Source organism: Coregonus clupeaformis, chromosome 37 (assembly GCF_020615455.1).
Source record: "Coregonus clupeaformis isolate EN_2021a chromosome 37, ASM2061545v1, whole genome shotgun sequence".
NCBI classification, from domain to species: domain Eukaryota; kingdom Metazoa; phylum Chordata; class Actinopteri; order Salmoniformes; family Salmonidae; genus Coregonus; species Coregonus clupeaformis.
This window is the reverse complement of record NC_059228.1, coordinates 9,126,893-9,148,048: the sequence shown is the minus strand read 5'-3', so window position 1 is coordinate 9,148,048 and position 21,156 is coordinate 9,126,893. Positions and strand designations below refer to the sequence as shown.

Below are 21,156 nucleotides of genomic sequence, written 5' to 3'. Positions count from 1 at the left end.
TACCTATGTAAGAATGCTGTTCATTGACTATAGCTCAGCATTCAACACCATAGTACCATCCAAGCTCATCATCAAGCTCGAGGCCCTGGGTCTGAACCCCGCCCTGTGCAACTGGGTCCTGGACTTCCTGACGGGCCACCCCCAGGTGGTGAAGGTAGGAAACAACATCTCCACTTCGCTGATCGTCAACACTGGCCCCACAAGGGTGCGTGCTCAGCCCCCTCCTGTACTCCCTGTTCACCCATGACTGCGTGACCAAGCACACCTCCAACTCAATCATCAAGTTTGCACACGACACAACAGTAGTAGGCATGATTACCAACAATGACGAGACCTCTAACAGGGAGGAGGTGAGGGCTCTGGTGCCAGGAAAATAACCTCTCACTCAACATCAACAAAACAAAGGAGATGATCGTGGACTTCAGGAAACAGCAGAGGGTGCACCCCCCTATCCACATCGACGGGACCACAGTGGAGAAGGTGGAAAGCTTCAAGTTCCTTGGCGTACACATCACCGACAAACTGAAATGGTCCACCCACGCAGACAGTGTGGTGAAGAAGGCGCAACAGAGCCTCTTCAACCTCAGGAGGCTGAAGAAATTCAGCTTGGCACCTAAAACCCTCAAAAACTTTTACAGATGCACAATTGAGAGCATCATGTCGGGCTGTATCACCACCTGGTATGGCAACTGCACCGCCCGCAACCACAGGGCTCTCCAGAGGGTGGTGCGGTCTGCCGAACGCATTATCGGGGGCAAACTACCCGCCCTCCAAGACACATACAGCACCCGATGTCACAGGAAGGCCAAAAAGATAATCAAGGACATCAACCACCCGAGCCACTGCCTGTTCACCCCGCTATCATCCAGAAGGCGAGGTCAGTACAGGTGCATCAAAGCTGGGACCGAGAGAATGAAAAACAGCTTCTATCTCAAGGCCATCAGACTGTTAAATAGCCATCACTAGCACATTAGAGGCTGCTGCTGCCCATTGAAATCACTGGCCACTTTAAGAAATGGAACACTAGTCACTTTAATAATGTTTACAGTCACTTTAATAATGTGTACATATCTTGCACTACTCATCTCATATGTATATACTGCATTCTATTGTATGATATTCTACCATATCTTAGTCCATGCCGCTCTGTCATTGCTTGTCCATATATGTATATTTTCTTAAATTCCATTCCTGACTAGTTTTGTGTGTATTAGGTATATGTTGTGAAATTGTTAGATATTACTTGTTAGATATTACTGCACTGTCGGAGCTAGAAGCACAAGCATTTCGCTACACCCGCTATAACATCTGCTAAACACGTGTATGTGACAAACAAAATGTGATTTGATTTTTTGATTTGATTTGATCCGCTGTGGTTAGCCGACTGCTCAGACAAAGTCCTCAGGGCCTGCTGTGCCTGTAAGAGGCGAGTTGGGCTGGTGGAACATATTTATAAAATTACTAATGTTACATCAGCTCAACTCTGAGTTCAAAAGCAGTGTGGGATGTAGTGGGTACTATAATACCCGTTTCCCATGGGAGAAAGCAACGTCTTGACCATTACACCAAGAGGTACTGATATCCATCTTGGGCTGAGGGTGACACTGATTTTGAAGCTGCAGGCAGGTTTATCTTATCATGAGACTGTGAACCCTACTCACATTCGTTACACCGACCCAAAACAAACTCTGCTAGCTCTGATATTTTTCCACACTGTCCTTTTCAGCAACTGTGGTGGATGCGAAAACTGGCCAGCCCAGTACAGCCCGGCTTGAGTTGGTTCCGCTTGGCAGGTACTGTAAAAATTGTATAAGTCAGTGGGCAGGGTCTCAGTCCAAGTTGCTTAAGAGGTTAGGGAACAGGTCAGGATACAGGACAGGGAAGAAAATGGAAAATCAAGACCACAAGGGGGTCTGACAAAGAGGTGACTCACCAAGCACGCCAGGCGGGAAGCGAGAAAGCACAGAAAAGGGCAAAACATTTGATAATGTGACTCAATAACTCAAACGTATATATTTTTCCCACCCACTTTTGCCCTTTTCAAGTCACCTTAAAATCAAATGGTAGACAAGACGACAGGGTTCTGAAAGATGGCTGAAAGAGGTTAGCTGACTGACATACTTAAGCACAGCTGGACAGTGCAGATTAGGCAACAGGCCCCTACACTGAAAATGATTGAGACATAAATATGCTTGACCTCATATCTTAAAATAGCTAGTGCTTTGTGGTTTGCACTAAAAAGCTTAGTTGACTTTTGACTTCAACAAATGTAGTGAAAGTGCTGTATGTGAATCTGTTCAGTGTATGCAAGAGTGTGATTATCTGCAATATCTGAATTTAAGTGTGCGATCTTAGGATGTACAGTGTTCGTGAGGTTGTGTGCCTGTGTTTGCATTGATTGGATGTTTTGTAATATTGGGGTGTCATCACCCTCTGGTGGCAGAGTGACACAGGCATTGCGGGTTGGATGATTGACAGCTGTCTGAGAAATTTATTTAAATGGTGGTTACGTTCATGTAAATGTATTGATGTGTTCAGCTGTGTTCAGCCCACAGATTAGTCCAGTGAACCACAGATCAGTCCAGTGCTTCTTTGCGCATGAACTGAGAAAGAATTCCAATAAAGCAAATACTGACCATAGATGAGGAATGATTATCGTGGACTTTTTCTAATTTTAACATCTCTGTTTTATTGATAAAGACTGTTGCATAATTTCCAGAATCTGTTCTTAGCTGCATGTTTCGAACCATTTGTCTCACGTTAATGGGTTTATTTGACATTTAATTAAATCTTATTTTCCTACTTGCTGAATGAATACCGAGGATTGTCCAATAAACCACCCAAATGAAATTTCATGAAATGCAAATATTAGGTCTTCATCATTTAGGATTGATATCAGTTGGATAATCTTGTTGGTTTATCCCATCCTGTTTCTGTACTGTGATTATTTAAGTGATAATGCCAGAGAAGCCGGTGTTTGGAGGATATATTGGCACGGGTGTTGTTAGGTCCGAGACAAAGTCGTTATTTTGAGGAATTTATTCATACTATTTCATCCTTTCACAAGATATAGTCCTGACACAAATCTAGGGTTGCTATCCAAGCCGGCTGGTCGTTCGTTTTATCGGTTCGGTCGCTAGAGACTCGACCCAGTCGTTCAGTCTTTTTGTTCTGTATCTATGGACGCGACCTAGTCGTTCGTTCTAAATGTTCCATTGCCATACTGGCTGGCAATGTTCTTATCCCTTGCTAGCTAGCTAGCCAACTACGGCTAACTTACAGTCACGTCAAAATAATTTACAGCCAGAATAACAGCAAAGTAGCCGCATTTGCATTTCTAGTGACATTTATTTGGAGACATCCATAACAATGAGCTAATGAGGCGTGATTTCGCCTGGCATAGAACATCTGCTCACTCGTCAGGACACTGTTGTTTAGAGGAGCTAGCCAACAACACAGCTAACACAATCACTTCAAACTGAAGCTGGAAAGACTGCAAACTAGCTGCACTTCGTTTTGTTTGAACTTTTTTCAATTGACATTTCTTTGTATATATCCATAATGATGCCAGCTGATTCATGATTTCGTCTGGCTGAGAAATGGTGCCTGCTTGTCTGTCTCGTCCCAACTCCCAACCCCTACACGTTCATTACTATGGGACAGATGGAGATCGAATTAGAATATTGTTGAAAATGTCAGAGAGACAGACAGCAAGGTTTATACAAATCTCCACTGTTGAAAACGAAATGTTAGTCTAAAAGAAATGTGAGATAATGTCTAGATGCTTTTTATAGTGAAGATCAAGTTTATAACTTGACTGGCTGGGCTGATGAGACAGTGGATTGCGCAGTCAGATGGAACAGAGTAAATAGGCATTTGAACGTCATAAATTTAGCCGGTGGTAACTTGTGAAAAAGACACCGGCTGGAATGCGCTTTTAACCAATCAGCATTCAGGATTCAGACCTGTTGTATAAAATAACACAATGCATCTGTTTATTAATGACATCCAGTACAAAGAGAGCACATTTCTGTCACTAAGCATTACTAGGTAACGCTGCAGTTTATGATGCCTAGCATATCATTTTGCAGCTACTTTCCTTTTCACCCAACAGCTAAATGTGCAGTCATTTCAAAAATCCTAAATTAGAATCACACTTTCATCTCCAAATTAATAAAAGGGGAGGTTGTGTCCAGCTAGAAATCTGCCTACCAGGGAACTCTCAGTATCTTCAATTCCTTGTCTGCTTAGCCTGCAGACTGCAGCACTTTGGACTTTGTGGTTAAACCATTTGGGACGCAGATTTTCTGTCTGCTTTCATTTTAAGGGAGTGTACTTGGATAAGGCAAGGGAGGCGAGACAGACAGACAGAGAGAGTGGAGGGACAGAGAGCGCTTTCTAAGGAAGGTAGTAATGCAATATCTTTCATTGCCTCTACCTAAGCCGAGAGCTTATTGCTGGAGTAGAAGTTTCAGATAAGTAATTATTGTGAGGTGATTATGCAGTTCAAATGATGCCCTGGGGTCATGTTAGTAGCTTAGTGAGTTGGTTGTTGGGAGGATGACTTCCAGGATGACTTCCAGCCAAAGATGTGCTGACTTCTCTTTATAACAGCACAAGACAAATGGGGGAATCTGGATGATACAGTTGAAGTCGAAAGTTTACATACACTTAGGTTGGAGTCATTAAAACTTGTTTTTCAACCACTCCACAAATTTCTTGTTAACAAACTATAGTTTTGGCAAGTCGGTTAGGACATCTACTTTCTGCATGACACAAGTAATTTTTCCAACAATTGTTTTATTTCACTTATAATTCACTGTATCACATTTCCAGTGGGTCAGAAGTTTACATACACTAAGTTGACTGTGCCTTTAAACAGCTTGGAAAATTCCAGAAAATGATGTCATGGCTTTAGAAGCATCTTATAGGCTAATTTACATGATTTGAGTCAATTGGAGGTGTACCTGTTGATGTATTTCAGGGCCTACCTTCAAACTCAGTGCCTCTTTGCTTGACATCATGGGAAAATCAAAAGAAATCAGCCAAGACCTCAGAAAGAAAATTGTAGACCTCCACAAGTCTGGTTCATCATTGGGAGCAATTTCCAAACGCCTGAAGGTACCACATTCATCTGTACAAACAATAGTACACAAGTATAAACACCATGGGACCACGCAGCCGTCATACCGCTCAGGAAGGTATGTTGTTCTGTCTCCGAGAGATTAACTTACTTTGGTGCGAAAAGTGCAAATCAATCCCAGAACAACAGCAAAGGACCTTGTGAAGATGCTGGAGGAAACAGGTACAAAAGTATCAATATCCACAGTAAAACGAGTCCTATGTCGACATAACCTGAAAGGCCACTTGCAAGGAAGAAGCCACTGCTCCAAAACCGCCATAAAAAAGCCAGACTACGGTTTGCAACTGCACATGGGGACAAAGATATTACTTTTTTGAGAAATGTCCTCTGGTCTGATGAAACAAAAATAGAACTGTTTGGCCATAATGACCATCGTTATGTTTGGAGGAAAAAGGGGAAGGCTTGCAAGCCGAAGAACACCATCCCAACCGTGAAGCACGGGGTGGCAGCATCATGCTGTGGGGGTGCTTTGCTGCAGGAGGGAATGGTGCACTTCACAAACTGGATGGCATCATGAGGAAGGAAAATGATGTGGATATATTGAAGCAACATCTCAAGACATCAGTCAGGAAGTTAAAGCTTGGTCGCAAATGGGTCTTCCAAATGAACAATGACCCCAAGCATACTTCCAACGTTGTGGCAAAATGGCTTAAGGACAACAAAGTCAAGGTATTGGAGTGGCCATCACAAAGCCCTGACTTCAGCCCTATAGAACATTTGTGGGCAGAACTGAAAAAGCGTATGCGAGCAAGGAGGCCTACAAACCTGACTCAGTTACACCAGCTCTGTCAGGAGGAATAGGCCAAAATTCACCCAACTTATTGTGGGAAGCTTGTGGAAGGCTACCCAAAACGTTTGACCCAAGTTAAACAATTTAAAGGCAATGATACCAAATACTAATTGAGTGTATGTAAACTTCTGACCCACTGGGAATGTGATGAAAGAAATAAAAGCTGAAATAAATCATTCTCTCTACTATTATTCTGACATTTCACATTCTTAAAATAAAGTGGTGATCCTAACTGAGCTAACACAGGGAATTTTTACTAGGATTAAATGTCATGAATTGTGAAAAACTGAGTTTAAATGTATTTGGCTAATGTGTATGTAAACTTCCGACTTCAACTGTATATGTCAGTTCAGTCATAAAATGACCAAGGAGGTCTACAGGGTGCTGTTACAAAAACTGCACAGACGTCTCAGAGCATCTGTGTTGCCCCTCAGCTAATTTGAGTTTGAAAACAGCATCTGAAAGGACTGGTGTTTGGGAGTCCTTTTCACTGCTTCTGAACTAAATATTTTTCAGTAGATGAACATACAGTGGGGAAAAAAAGTATTTAGTCAGCCACCAATTGTGCAAGTTCTCCCACTTAAAAAGATGAGAGAGGCCTGTAATTTTCATCAGACAGACAAATTGAGAAAAGAAAAATCCAGAAAATGACATTGTAGGATTTTTTATGAATTTATTTGCAAATTATGATGGAAAATAAGTATTTGGTCACCTACAAACAAGCAAGATTTCTGGCTCTCACAGACCTGTAACTTCTTCTTTAAGAGGCTCCTCTGTCCTCCACTCGTTACCTGTATTAATGGCACCTGTTTGAACTTGTTCTCAGTAGAAAAGACACCTGTCCACAACCTCAAACAGTCACACTCCAAACTCCACTATGGCCAAGACCAAAGGGCAGTCAAAGGACACCAGAAACACAATTGTAGACCTGCACCAGGCTGGGAAGACTGAATCTGCAATAGGTAAGCAGCTTGGTTTGAAGAAATCAACTGTGGGAGAAATTATTAGGAAATGGAAGACATACAAGACCACTGATAATCTCCCTCGATCTGGGGCTCCACGCAAGATCTCACCCCGTGGGGTCAAAATGATCACAAGAACGGTGAGCAAAAATCCCAGAACCACACGAGGGGACCTAGTGAATGACCTGCAGAGAGCTGGGACCAAAGTAACAAAGCCTACCATCAGTAACACACTACGCCGCCAGGGACTCAAATCCTGCAGTGCCAGACGTGTCCCCCTGTTTAAGCCAGTACATGTCCAGGCCCGTCTGAAGTTTGCTAGAGTGCATTTGGATGATCCAGAAGAGGATTGGGAGAATGTCATATGGTCAGATGAAACCAAAATAGAACTTTTTGGTAAAAACTCAACTCGTTGTGTTTGGAGGACAAAGAATGCTGAGTTGCATCCAAAGAACACCATACCTACTGTGAAGCATGGGGGTGGAAACATCATGCTTTGGGGCTGTTTTTCTGCAAAGGGACCAGGACAACTGATCCGTGTAAAGGAAAGAATGAATGGGGCCATGTATCGTGAGATTTTGAGTGAAAACCTCCTTCCATCAGCAAGGGAATTGAAGATGAAACGTGGCTGGGTCTTTCAGCATGACAATGATCCCAAACACACCGCCCGGGCAACGAAGGAGTGGCTTCGTAAGAAGCATTTCAAGGTCCTGGAGTGGCCTAGCCAGTCTCCAGATCTCAACCCCATAGAAAATCTTTGGAGGGAGTTGAAAGTCCGTGTTGCCCAGCGACAGCCCCAAAACATCACTGCTCTAGAGGAGATCTGCATGGAGGAATGGGCCAAAATACCAGCAACAGTAACAGTGTGTGAAAACCTTGTGAAGACTTACAGAAAACGTTTGACCTGTGTCATTGCCAACAAAGGGTATATAACAAAGTATTGAGAAACTTTTGTTATTGACCAAATACTTATTTTCCACCATAATTTGCAAATAAATTCATTAAAAATCCTACAATGTGATTTTCTGGATTTTTTTTCTCATTTTGTCTGTCATAGTTGACGTGTACCTATGATGAAAATTACAGGCCTCTCTCATCTTTTTAAGTGGGAGAACATGCACAATTGGTGGCTGACTAAATACTTTTTTTCCCCACTGTATGTGAAGTAGTGCATGCATTGTACAAACTACTCATCAAAACAAAAGAGCCTGAGTGTACCTATGTTTAGGGATTTAGTTTTCTCTGTATCCTCTTATTTCAGATAGACTCCACCAGACACCTCCAGCAGTGATGGCTGCGCTCCCCTCTGGAGGGAGAGTGATCGTCATGCTCCTCATTAGCAGGTAAGATACGTTACAGTAGAAGAGTTACAGTGACTGCCTGGGACCTGTGGGTATGAATGGGGATTATTTTTTCTGTATGCGTGTGTGTGTGTGCATGTGCGTGTGTAAGAGAGAGATCGAGAGGGAGAGACAGATAAAGCAATTCTCCATTGGTTGTTTTGTTGAGGCACATCAATACTCAATAATGACTCGCCATGCATCACTCAGAAGCATTGGAATTCTCCATAGAAGCATTGAAATTCACGTTGACACTGCCACGGGTAGTGACGCAACCCTCAGCACCACATGCACCAAGCACTGCGTCCAATCGGTTGTGCTAATGCCTAAAGGGGTCATGCAGAGAGGATGATGGGATGTTGTGGTGCATATTTGACCATTACCGTGACAGAACTCATCCTGTTCTTGCCAGTCCATTTTGTTGCAGGCAAAAATATAAAAAAATATCCTCCAAGCACAACTTAGATAAGTCCAACCAACTGGGTACCACCTTATTCTACAAAAGCTGAAGAACATATGCACATCCAGGTACTTTGTTGTAGGCAAACTCAGAAAAACAGAAAGGAAAAGGCGCACACTGCTACTCATGCTCCCAGGTGATTTTTCTTTATAACTATGTTTCGACCCTTAGGTCTTCATCAAGCATCCATATCCCAGGTGGGGGTGGCAGGTCCTATATATAGGGGCAGTACTCAGTGACATCACTTCCTGAAACAGGAGGTAAAAAATGTATGACATAGGTTCACAATATTAACATTCAATGTAACAAAATATATGATCATACACAAGGAATGTGATCAATATTTACAGTAAAATATACTACCGGTCAAAAGTTTTAGAACACCTACTCATTAATGGATTTCTCTTTATTTTGACTATTTTTTACATTGTAGAATAATAGTGAAGACATCAAAACTATGAAATAACACATATGGATTCATGTAGTAACCAAAAAAGTGTTAAACAAATCAAAATATATATATATATATATATAGATATTTTATATTTGAGATTCTTCAAATAGCCACCCTTTGCCTTGATGACAGCTTTGCACACTCTTGGCATTCTCTCAACCAGCTTCATGAGGTAGTCACCTGGAATGCATTTCAATGAACAAGTGTGCCTTGTTAATTTGTGGAATTTCTGTCCTTCTTAATGTGTTTGAGCCAATCAATTGTGTTGTGACAAGGTAGGGGGGATATACAGAAGATAGCCCTATTTGGTAAAAGACCATGTCCATATTATGGCAAGAACAGCTCAAATAAGTGCAGTCGCAAAACCATCAAGCGCTAGGGTGAAACTGGCTCTCATGAGGACCGCCACAGGAATGGAAGACCCAGACTTACGTCTGCTGCAGAGGATACGTTCATTAGAGTTACCAGCCTCAGAAATTGCAGCCCCCCAAAAAAAGCAACAGACACATCTCAACATAAACTGTTCAGAGGAGACTGTGTGAATCAGGCCATGGTTGAATTGCTGCAAAGAAACCAATAAGAAGAAGAGACTTGCTTGGACCAAGAAACAGAAGCAATGGACATTAGACCGGTGGAAATGTGTCCTTTGGTCTGGAGTCCAAATTGGTCACACAAAGGCATGTCTTTGTGAGACAGGGTGTGGATGAACGGATGATCTCCACATGTGTATTTGCCACCGTAAAGCATGGAGAAGGAGGTGTTATGGTGTGGGGGTGCTTTGCTGGTGACACTGTCTGTGATTTATTTAGAATTCAAGGCCCACTAAACCAGCATGGTACCACAGCATTCTGGTTTGGGCTTAGTGGGACTATCATTTGTTTTTCAACAGGACAATGACCCAACACACCTCCAGGCTGTGTAAGGGCTATTTTACCAAGAAGGAGGGTGATGGAGTGCTGCATCAGATGACCTGGCCTCCACAATCCCCCGACCTCAACCAAATTGAGATGGTTTGGGATGAGTGAAGGAAAAGCAGCCAACAAGTGCTCAGCATATGTGGGAACTCCTTCAAGACTGTTGGAAAAGCATTCCAGGTTAAGCTGTTTGAGGGAATGCCAAGAGTGTGCAAAGCTGTCATCAAGGCAAAGGGTGGCTATTTGAAGAATCTCAAATATAAAATATATTTTGATTTGTTTAACACTTTTTTGGTTACTACATGATTCCATATGTTTTATTTAATAGTGTTGATGTCTTTACTATTATTCTACAATGTAGAAAATAGTAAAAATAAAGAAAAACCCTTAAATGAGTAGGTGTTCTAAAACTTTTGATGGGTAGTGTACATACACACACAATATTCAATTAGGATCAAAAAACACAATTTGGACAATTTGAATCTATAAAAAAACGGTCAAACTCCTCGTTAAGGCCAAGAGGGGACAGTGTGTTGAGCCTGTTGATCCAGAAATATTCCCTTTGAAGAAGTTTCCTCTCAATGTCCCCTCCCCTGCGTGACATTTTGAGCATTTCTATTCCAACATATCTTAGAGAACTAATAGGATGTCCAGCTTGTACAAAATGAACAGCAACCGGATTTTTGGTCTCACCTGTCCATATATTGGTCCATGTGGTCCTCTGTAGCTCAGCTGGTAGAGCACGGCGCTTGTAACGCCAAGGTAGTGGGTTCGGTCCCCGGGACCACCCATACACAAAAATGTATGCACGCATGACTGTAAGTCGCTTTGGATAAAAGCGTCTGCTAAATGGCATATATATTGCTGCGGTGCTCAATGATCCGTGTCTTAAGGCTTCTAAGGGTTTTCCCTATGTAAGACAGACCACAAGGACATTTCAACTTGTAAACAACATTGGTGGACATGCAGGTAATCAGGCCTTTGATCTTAAATCTTTGTCCTGTGTGGGGGTGGGTAAATGAGTTGCATTTGTACGTGAAGATGCATTGAGCACATTGGCCACATTTGTAATACCACCTTATTCTGCCATAAATTGTTGGTCCATGGCACACTAGATCTGGCCACCATCCCCTCTGATATTAGCATAACAGCAGGAGGCCTGGCAGTCAGTGGTGTCCCATCCCACACAGGAGTCTTTGTCCATTCATGCACACAGAGAATGAAATGAAAGGTCATATGTTTTTGGGCATTGAATCTCCTCAGCTCAACCTCAGCTGCCCATCAGCATTCTACTGCCAGTGGCAGTTTTTGGACAGTATGAATACTTTTTTCCATTCAATTAGTTACTTTTGAGAGTAGCTACCTAGTGTCTTGATTGATATTTAATTGGCATCAAATACAACATATTGGTAAACCCAATTATATTACACTACATGACCAAATGTATGTGGACACCTTATCGTCGAACATCTCATTCCAAAATCATGGGCATTAATATGGAGTTGGTCCCCCCTTTGCTGCTGTAACAACCTTCACTCTTCTGGGAAGGCTTTCCACAAGATGTTGGAACATTGCTGCAGGGACTTCCTTCCATTCAGCCACAAGAGCATTATTGATGTCAAGCACTGATGTTGGGCGATTAGGCCTGGCTCGCAGTCGGCGTTCCAATTCATCCCAAAGGTGTTCGATGGGGTTGAGGTCAGGGCTCTGTGCAGGCCAGTCAAGTTCTTCCACACCAATCTCGACAAACCATTTCTGTATGGACCTCGCTTTGTGCACGGGGGCATTGTCATGCTGAAACAGAAAAGGGCCTTCCCAAAACTGTTGCCACAAAGTTGGAAGTACAGAATCGTCTAGAATGTAATTGTATGCTGTAGCATTAAGATTTCCCTTCACTGAAACTAAGGGGCCTAGCCCAAACCATGAAAAACTGCCCCAGACCATTATTCCTCCTCCACCAAACTTTAGTTGTTCAATGGGGGCGAGCTTTACACCACTCCAGCCGATGCTTGACATTATGCATGGTGATCTTAGGCTTGTGTGCGGCTGCTTGGCCATGGAAACACATTTCAAAAGCTCCAGACTAACAGTTATTGTGCTGACGTTGCTTCCAGAGGCAGTTTGGAACTCGGTAGTGAGTGTTGCAACCGAGGACAGATTATTCTTACACGCTACGCGCTTCAGCACTTGGTGGTCCCGTTCTGTGAGCTTGTGTGGCCTACCACTTCTCGGCTGAGCCGTTGTTGTGCCTAGACGTTTCCACTTCACAATAACAGCACTTACAGTTGACCGGGGCAGCTCTAGCAGGACAGAAATGTAACGAACTGACTTGTTGGAAAGGTGGCAACCTATGACGGTGCCACGTTGAAAGTCACTGAGCTCTTCAGTAAGGCCATTTTACTGCCAATGTTTGTCTATGGAAATTGCATGGCTGTGTGCTCGATTTTATACACCTGTCAGCAACGGGTGTGGCTGAAATAGCCGAATCCACACATTTGAAGGGTTGTCCACATACTTTTGTATATATAGTGTATTTTCCCCAGTGAGAGGCTGAGATTCACAGTGGTCCTCTTTAGCAGGTCAGGTCCTGCAGATGGTCATTCAGGGATGGCACCAAATCAAATCAAATCGAATTTTATTGGTCACATACACGTGTTTAGCAGATGTTATTGCGGGTATAGCGAAATGCTTGTGTTTCTAGCTCCGACAGTGCAGTAATATCTAACAAGTAATATCTAACAATTTCACAACATATACCCAATACACACAAATCTAAGTAAAGCAATGGAATTAAGAATATATATATATGGATGAGCAATTTCAAAGCGGCATAGACTAAGATACAGTAGAATAGTATAGAATACAGTATATACAATATGAGTAATGCAAGATATGTCAACATTATTAAAGTGACTAGTGTTCCATTTGTTAAAGTGGCCAGCGATTTCTAATCTATGTATATAGGCAGCAGCCTCTAATGTGCTAGTGAAGGCTATTTAACAGTCTGATGGCCTTGGTCTCGGTCCCAGCTTTGATGCACCTGTACTGACCTCGCCTTTTGGATGATAGTGGGGTGAACAGGCAGTGGCTCGGGTGGTTGTTGTCCTTGATGTTCTTTTTGGCCTTCCTGTGACATTGGGTGCTGTAGGTGTCCTGGAGGGCTGGTAGTTTGCCCCCGGTGATGCGTTGGGCAGACCACACGAATTAGCCATGGCAGAACATTGGCATATTGTTTGAATGTCATGACCTCCAGCTCTGCTTGTAGCAGGTTTCTCGCTGACGCAGTGATAGAGCCAATGGCTACATCTCTATCATTGCAGAGAGGGCAGCTCAGCTAAGTGTAGTCCAGTGTATTGTATGGACTTAGCTAAGTGATATAACCTTCACCCTCACCGTGACCCAGGTGATTTGAAAGGGGGCTATTATATAAGGGCCACTGGAGCATAATATCACCAACAACCATGACAACCAATGAGCTGCAGCCATACAAATATGACCCTTGACCCTGACAATATTAACTCTGCCAAGGTCATTTCCCAATAGCAAACGAACACATTGTCACACTGTGGCCTTTGTGTCATAACATAATAGAAATATGACACACAAGCATTATTCATGTCTGTCACACCCTGGCTCTGGGACTCATTATGTTGAGCCAGGGTGTGTGCATTCTATGTGTTTATTTCTATGTTGGTAGTTCTGTTGTGTCTATTTCTAGGTTGTTGTATTTGGTTGTTCAAATGACTCCCAATCGGAGGTAACGAGTGTCAGCTGTCGGCTCGTTATCTCTGATTGGGAGCCATATTTAAACTGTGTGTTTTCACCTTGTGGTTGTGGGTTTTTGTTCCGTATCAGTCTTTGTCACTGTGGACTTCACGTATCGTCATTGTTTGTTGTTTTGGTGTTCTATACTTTAATATAATAAAGTCATGTTCGCTCAACGCGCTGCGCTTTGGTCTCCCTCATTGGACGGTCGTGACAGAAAAACCCACCAAAAAAGGACCAAGCAGCGTGTCCAGGAGCAAGGAGACTGGACATGGGAGGAAGCGCCGGGTAAGGAGATCGAGAGGCTGGCGATGGCCCAGGTGGGCAAATCGTGGTCCTGGGAGGACATGCTCGGGGGCAAGGGACCTTGGGGGAGGATCAAGGCCCTGGCGAGAGAGGAGCAACGGCGTCAGCAGGGCCATCGTCGGAGGGACGAGAGGCAACCCCAAAAAGTTTTTTGGGGGGGGGCACATGGCTTGGGCGGCTGGGCAGCAGGAGGCTGCCACAGGGAGACGTGGAGAGAAGGCTACCGGATTACGGGAGCCATTGGCGAGTAGAGGGAGGGAAGCAGTTGAGGCACGGCGTGAGAGACTGAGGTGTGTTACCAGTCCGGTCCGGCCCGTTCCTGATCCCCGGTTAAGGCCAGTGGTGTGTGTTCCCAGTACGGACCGGCCTGTTCCTACTCCACGCACCAAGCCCACGGTGTGCGTCGCCAGTCCAGCCCGGCCGGTTCCTGCTCCACGTACTAAGCCTACGGTGTACGTCGCCAGCCCAGCCCGGCCTGTTCCTGCTTCTCGCATCAAGCCTACGGTGTGCGTCGCCAGCCCAGCCCGGCCTGTTCCTGCTCCACGCACAGAACCTACGGTGTGCGTCGCCAGCCCAGCCCGGCCTGTTCCTGCTCCACGCACTAAACCTACGGTGTACGTCGCCAGCCCAGCCCGGCCTGTTCCTGCTTCTCGCATCAAGCCTACGGTGTGCGTCGCCAGCCCAGCCCGGCCTGTTCCTGCTCCACGCACAGAACCTACGGTGTGCGTCGCCAGCCCAGCCCTGGCCTGTTCCTGCTCCACGCACTAAACCTACGGTGTGCGTCGCCAGCCCGACCCGGCCTGTTCCTGCCACTCGCACCAAACCTACGGTGCGCGTCGCCAGCCCGGTCCGGCTTGTTCCTGCCACCCGCACCAAGTCTACGGTGCGCGTCGCCAGCCCGACCCGGCCTGTTCCTGCCACTCGCACCAAACCTACGGTGCGCGTCGCCAGCCCGGTCCGGCCTGTTCCTGCCACCCGCACCAAGTCTACGGTGCGCGTCGCCAGCCCGACCCGGCCTGTTCCTGCCACTCGCACCAAGCCAAGGGTGCGAGTCGTCAGCCTGGTCCAGCCCGTTCCTGCTACTCGCACCAAGCCAGGGTGCAGTGCGTCGGCCTGGTCCAGCCCGTTCCTGCTACTCGCACCAAGCCAAGGGTGCGAGTCGTCAGCCTGGTTCAGCTCGTCCCTGCTACTCGCACCAAGCCAAGGGTGCGAGCCGTCAGCCTGATCCAGCCCACTCCTGCTACTCGCACCAAGCCAGGGATGCGAGTCGTCAGCCTGGGGAGGCCCGTTCGGCTCACGCATCAAGCCTAGGGTGCGTTTCGTCGGCCCTGTCCGGCCCGTTCCTGCTCCCCGCACCAAGTCTGTGGTGCGTTTGCGTCAGCCCTGTCCGGCCCGGTCCCGCTCTCCGCACCAAGTCAAGGGTGCGCCCGTCAGCCCGGTCCGGCCCATTCCTGCTCCCCGCGCCAAGGCAGTGGTGCACGTCGTCAGCCTGGTAAGGCCCGTTCGTCCTCCACGCACCAAGCCAGGGGCGCGTGTCGTCAGTCCGGCTCCGGCCAGCGGGGCTAGACAGGACCAGGGGTACTTTGGGGGGTGGCAGAGGAGGTGGGGATCAAGGCCGGAGCCAGAGCCACCGCCGAGGAGGTATGCCCGCCCAGCCCTCCCTTGTTTAGCCCGTATTGAGGCGCGGTCGCAGTCCGCGCCTTTAGGGGGGGGTACTGTCACACCCTGGCTCTGGGACTCATTATGTTGAGCCAGGGTGTGTGCATTCTATGTGTTTATTTCTATGTTGGTAGTTCTGTTGTGTCTATTTCTAGGTTGTGTATTTGGTTGTTCAAATGACTCCCAATCGGAGGTAACGAGTGTCAGCTGTCGGCTCGTTATCTCTGATTGGGAGCCATATTTAAACTGTGTGTTTTCACCTTGTGGTTGTGGGTTTTTGTTCCGTATCAGTCTTTGTCACTGTGGACTTCACGTATCGTCATTGTTTGTTGTTTTGGTGTTCTATACTTTAATATAATAAAGTCATGTTCGCTCAACGCGCTGCGCTTTGGTCTCCCTCATTGGACGGTCGTGACAATGTCATAGTTCTCAACCATAGAGGTACATTTACAGTAAGAGTGTCACGTTCGTTCATAGACGGGTCAGACCAAGGCACAACGTGATATGCGTACATGTTTATTAAATATTAAACACAACGACAAAATAACAAACAAAACGAAACGTCCAAGGCAACACAACATACCTTAACTGGAACAAGATCCCACAACCCACTAGTGCCAAATGGCTGCCTAAGTATGGTCCCCAATCAGAGACAACGAGCGACAGCTGCCTCTGATTGGGAACCACACAGGCCAACATAGATCTATACATACTAGAATGTACAACATGGACAAACACAGCATGGAAAATACACACCCTGACTCAACATACAAGCGTCCTCTGAGTCAGGGCGTGACAGTACCCCCCCCCAAAGGTGCGGACTCCGACCGCACAACATAAACATAACAGGGTAGGGGCCGGGTGGGCATTCCGCCTCGGAGGCGGATCCGGCTCAGGGCGTGACGACCACTTACTCTCCACCTCCCTGTTGCGCCCCTGGTCTGGTCTGGACCTCGGCGCGCTGCTTCCCCTCTCCTTCCTCCCACGAAGTACCAAGCCCTGTCTGGACCCTGGTGTGGGAGACCCCGAACCTGGAGAGGGGCTGACGTCTGGGTCTGGACTGGAGCCGCTGACTGGAGCTGGACCGGGCACCGGTGGAGCGGACTGCACAGGCTCCGGACTGGAGCCGCTGACCGGAGCTGGATCAGGCACCGGTGGAGCGGACTGCTCTGGCTCCGGAGTGGAGCCGCTAACCGGAGCTGGACTGGACCCCGGTGAAGCGGATTGCTCCGGCTCCGGAGTGGAGCAGCTGACCGGAGCTGAACTGGGCACCGGTGGAGCGGACTGCTCTGGCTCCGGAGTGGAGCAGCTGACCGGAGCTGGATCAGGCACCGGTGGAGCGGACTGCTCTGGCTCCGGAGTGGAGCCGCTGACCGGAGCTGGACTGGACCCTGGTGAAGCGGATTGCTCCGGCTCCGGAGTGGAGCAGCTGACCGGAGCTGAACTGGGCACCGGTGGAGCGGACTGCTCTGGCTCCGGAGTGGAGCAGCTGACCGGGCACCGGTGGAACAGGCACGGGCCGTGCCGGACTGGACACACGCACCACTGGCTTAGTGCGGGGAGCAGGAACGGGCCGGACCGGGCTGGCGACGCACACCACTGGCCTGGTGCGGGGAGCAGGAACAGGCCGGGCCGGGCTGGCGATGCGCACCACTGGCTTGGTGTGAGGGGCAGGAACAGGCCGGGCCGGGCTGGCGACGCGCACCACTAGCTTGGTGCGAGGGACAGGAACAGGCCGGACCGGGCTGGCTACGCGCACCACTGGCTTGGTGCGAGGGGCAGGAACAGGCCGGACCGGGCTGGCGACGCGCACCACTAGCTTGGTGCGAGGAGCAGGAACAGGCCGGGCCGGGCTGGCGACGCGCACCACCGGCTTGGTGCGAGGGACAGGAACAGGCCGGACTGGGCTGGCGACGCGCACCACTAGCTTGGTGCGAGGGACAGGAACGGGTCGGGCCGTACTGGGAACACGCACCACTGGCTTAGTGCGGGAAGCAGGAACGGGCCGGACCGGACTGGCGACACGCACCACTTGCTTGGTGCGAGGTGCGGGACTTTGCTCCTTTATTAACCCCCCCTCCTTCTGCTGCCTAACCAGCTCCTCTCGCCGTGCCTCTACACTTTGCTTCTCCCTTATAGCCTCCTGTAGCGCCTCCCTCTGACCGAATAACTCCTGCTCTCTCTGAACCAATAGCCCCCGTAACATGGTGGCCTCCTCTCCTAACCTGCAGATCCGCACTTTAACGGCCTCCTGCTGCCTCGTCGTCCACACCGTGTGCCCCCCACCCAAAAAAATGTTCTTGGGGTTGCCTCTCGGGTCTCCGTCGTCGGGTCCAGCTCCAGTCAGCGGCTCCAGTCCAGACCCAGACGTCAGCCCCTCTCCAGGTTTGGGGTCTCCCACACCAGGGTCCAGACAGGGCTTGGTACTTCATGGGAGGAAGGAGAGGGGAAGCAGCGCGCCGAGGTCCAGACCAGACCAGGGGCGCAACAGGGATGCGGAGAGTAAGTGGTCGTCATGCCCTGAGCCGGATCCGCCTCCGAGGCGGAATGCCCACCCGGCCCCTACCCTGTTATGTTTATGTTGCGTGGTCGGAGTCCGCACCTTTGAGGGGGGGGTACTGTCACGCCCTGACTCTGGGGACTCGTATATGTTGAGTCAGGGTGTGTATGTTCTATGTTGTATTTTCTATGTTTTCTATCTAGTATGTGTATTTCTATGTTGGCCGGTGTGGTTCCCAATCAGAGGCAGCTGTCGCTCGTTGTCTCTGATTGGGGTCCATACTTAGGCAGCCTATGGGCTCTATTGAGTTGTGGGATCTTGTTCCGTGTTAAGGTATGTTGTGTTGTGCTGCCTTGGACGTCACGGTTCGTTTTGTTTGTTATTTTGTTGTTGTGTTTGATATTTAATAAACATGTACGCATATCACGCTGCGCCTTGGTCCGTCCCGTCTATGAGCGATCGTGACAAAGAGCCACAAAACCTTACCTCACAGTGGAGATGAATACAGGCAATGTCTGAGTGTCAGTCAGTCTGCCCTCAGACAACTGCCTCTCATGTCCCTGTGACTCTTCTTGAAAGCACTAGCAACATCACTACAGTGTTTTATTCTCCTCCCATTGGAAAGAACAAAGAGCGAGAGAATCAAGGGGAGAGGCTGAATCACAGCTGGGTGACCTGAAAAAGCAGACATGTTCGGAGAAGATGTTCAAATACTGCAACAGATGCTGTGTAACTGTGTAGCTGTGCAATGCCTTTTGTTATGACTGGGAAATCGATTGTTGACTTAAAGTTGTCTAATGGCTGAAACCTATATCAAACAGATGGATTAAACATGTGTATGAACTGTGAAAATCACATATAGATCAAAGGCTATCTATTTTCCCATTGTGCACCCTTTTCCCAGTGGGAGTCATTTATCACAGAACTCACAGACAGATCCCACGCCCTTTATCCATCTATTACATCAAATAACCCAACTGTCAATCAGAACCAATTTGCAGTTCTACTGCTACTGACAGTGTGTTTTGTAAGAAAGAAAAAAATCTGACAAATGAACCATCACTGAGTTGTTGGAGCATTCCAATGCTAACTTTACTAGGGTGTTGTTGATAAAACAAGTTTACTGGAGAACGGAGACCAAGTAGAGACTTTCGGACAAGGTGGATAATTGTATAATATGAGGCAGTTTATTCAGAGGTAAAGATATCTGTAAATAGCGTGCACGGACCCGTTCGTCAACCTCGTAGGGAGATATCTGAGAGAGCGAGCCCCTAAACATTGTGTGCTGACATTTTATACAATAAAATAAAGTAGGTTGATTCTAGTAGTTCTGATCTTCTGATTGGTCCTGATGAGTTGGTCGAGGTCACTTCCATTGCATTGGCTCTGAGTCGGGTTCTCTGTCTTCAGATGTTCAGCCTAAGAGAAGGGGGTTTTTGTGTGTGTGTGCTTAACAATGATGATGTGTGTGTGTGTGTGTGTGCGTGTGTGTATGTGTGTGTGTGTGTGTGTGTGTGTGTGTATGTGTGTGTGTGTGTATGTGTGTGTATGTGTGTGTGTGTATGTTTAACAATGATGATGTGTGTGTGTGTGTGTGTGTGTATGTGTGTGTGTGTGTGTGGGGGGTGTGTGTGTGTATGTCCTCAGAGCAATAACTTGTGAGTTGAGAGAACTGAGAGACCTATGGCGTGGGTGTTGTCCATAGCCACCTGCTGATAAGGCCGACAAGATAGAAGTCTTTGTGCATTGTATTAAATCCAAAGGCCCAACACAAGATGGGTCATGCACAAGATTTTAGTCAGACCAAGCTATAACATTATATATATTTACTACGACAAATCCTCTCTTCACGTCTCCCCAGAGACGTGACCAAGTAACAGTAAAGAAGGAAAACTTAAGACGTGACACAAGCTAACAGTGTAATTGGCAAAATAGGGAAAACTTTATCAGAAGATAAAGTTTTGATTCCCCCTCCTCACGTCTCACAAGAGACGTGACATAAAGCTGAAATGCTGCAATTTGGCAAAATAGGGAAAACTTTATCAGAAGATAAAGTTTTACATTCCCCCCCTCTTCACGTCTCACAAGAGACGTGACAAAAGCTTAAATGCTATTCATCATCCAGATATCCTTGGTCAGCATCGCAATAGCAAGCAAAGGAAACATCTGACCGTTATCTGCAGGATGTGGATCAATAGCGGTGGTTATAATCCTGGTTGTCAGCGTCCGTATGCATGGAATGCAACAGCATCCACAAAGCACTAGAATTGCAGCAAAATTGAGATGGATACAAGTATAGAAGAAACAAGCGTTTTATATTTACCAAACGCATCCATCCAAGAGTCCCACATTGAAGTGTCCACCCCCTGAGTGGCTCTTCATCTTACCATTAAGAGTTCAGTAACCCCTTCCAGGGCAATTATCAAACTGCCATCTGTGGCTGTATTGTTGGGAATAAAGGTACAACATTGTTCACCAAACATAGCACATACTCCTCCTTTTTCAGCCAGGAGCATGTCGACAGCAATACGATTTTGGAAAGCCATGAGAGAGGTTGCAGCCAACTGGCCATGCACCGCCTCAAAACCTTGTTGTGTCCAATTGCCTAATTTTAACATTAATGTATGCAGTTAATTCTATCGACGTTTTTATTAATAGTACAACAGTCAGCACCCAAAAGGACGAGCCCCCAAAAACTGTACTCCATGTACCCATGTTCAAGGACAGTTTCACAGACAACAAAGAGAGAGAGTGTTCTTATCAGCCTGTTATGTGAAACAATCCATATCAGTATAGTGCTCCTCATTAATGCATTCCTTCCAAGCTATTCATCACATACAGATCCAAAAATAAAACCCAACAA

The 21,156-nt window shown here is 46.9% G+C and overlaps 1 protein-coding gene across 1 annotated transcript in view; it reads left to right on the top strand.

Annotated features, from left to right (window-relative positions):
- The window catches only part of LOC121553732 (gamma-aminobutyric acid receptor subunit pi-like), a 94,632-nt gene that overhangs the window by 3,677 nt on the left and 69,799 nt on the right, over nt 1-21,156 (top strand). The window contains exon 2 of the mRNA XM_045211431.1: nt 8,157-8,238. Coding sequence (XP_045067366.1) covers nt 8,186-8,238 — 53 coding nt within the window. The 5' untranslated portion in view covers nt 8,157-8,185. The remainder of the gene's footprint in view (nt 1-8,156; nt 8,239-21,156) is intronic.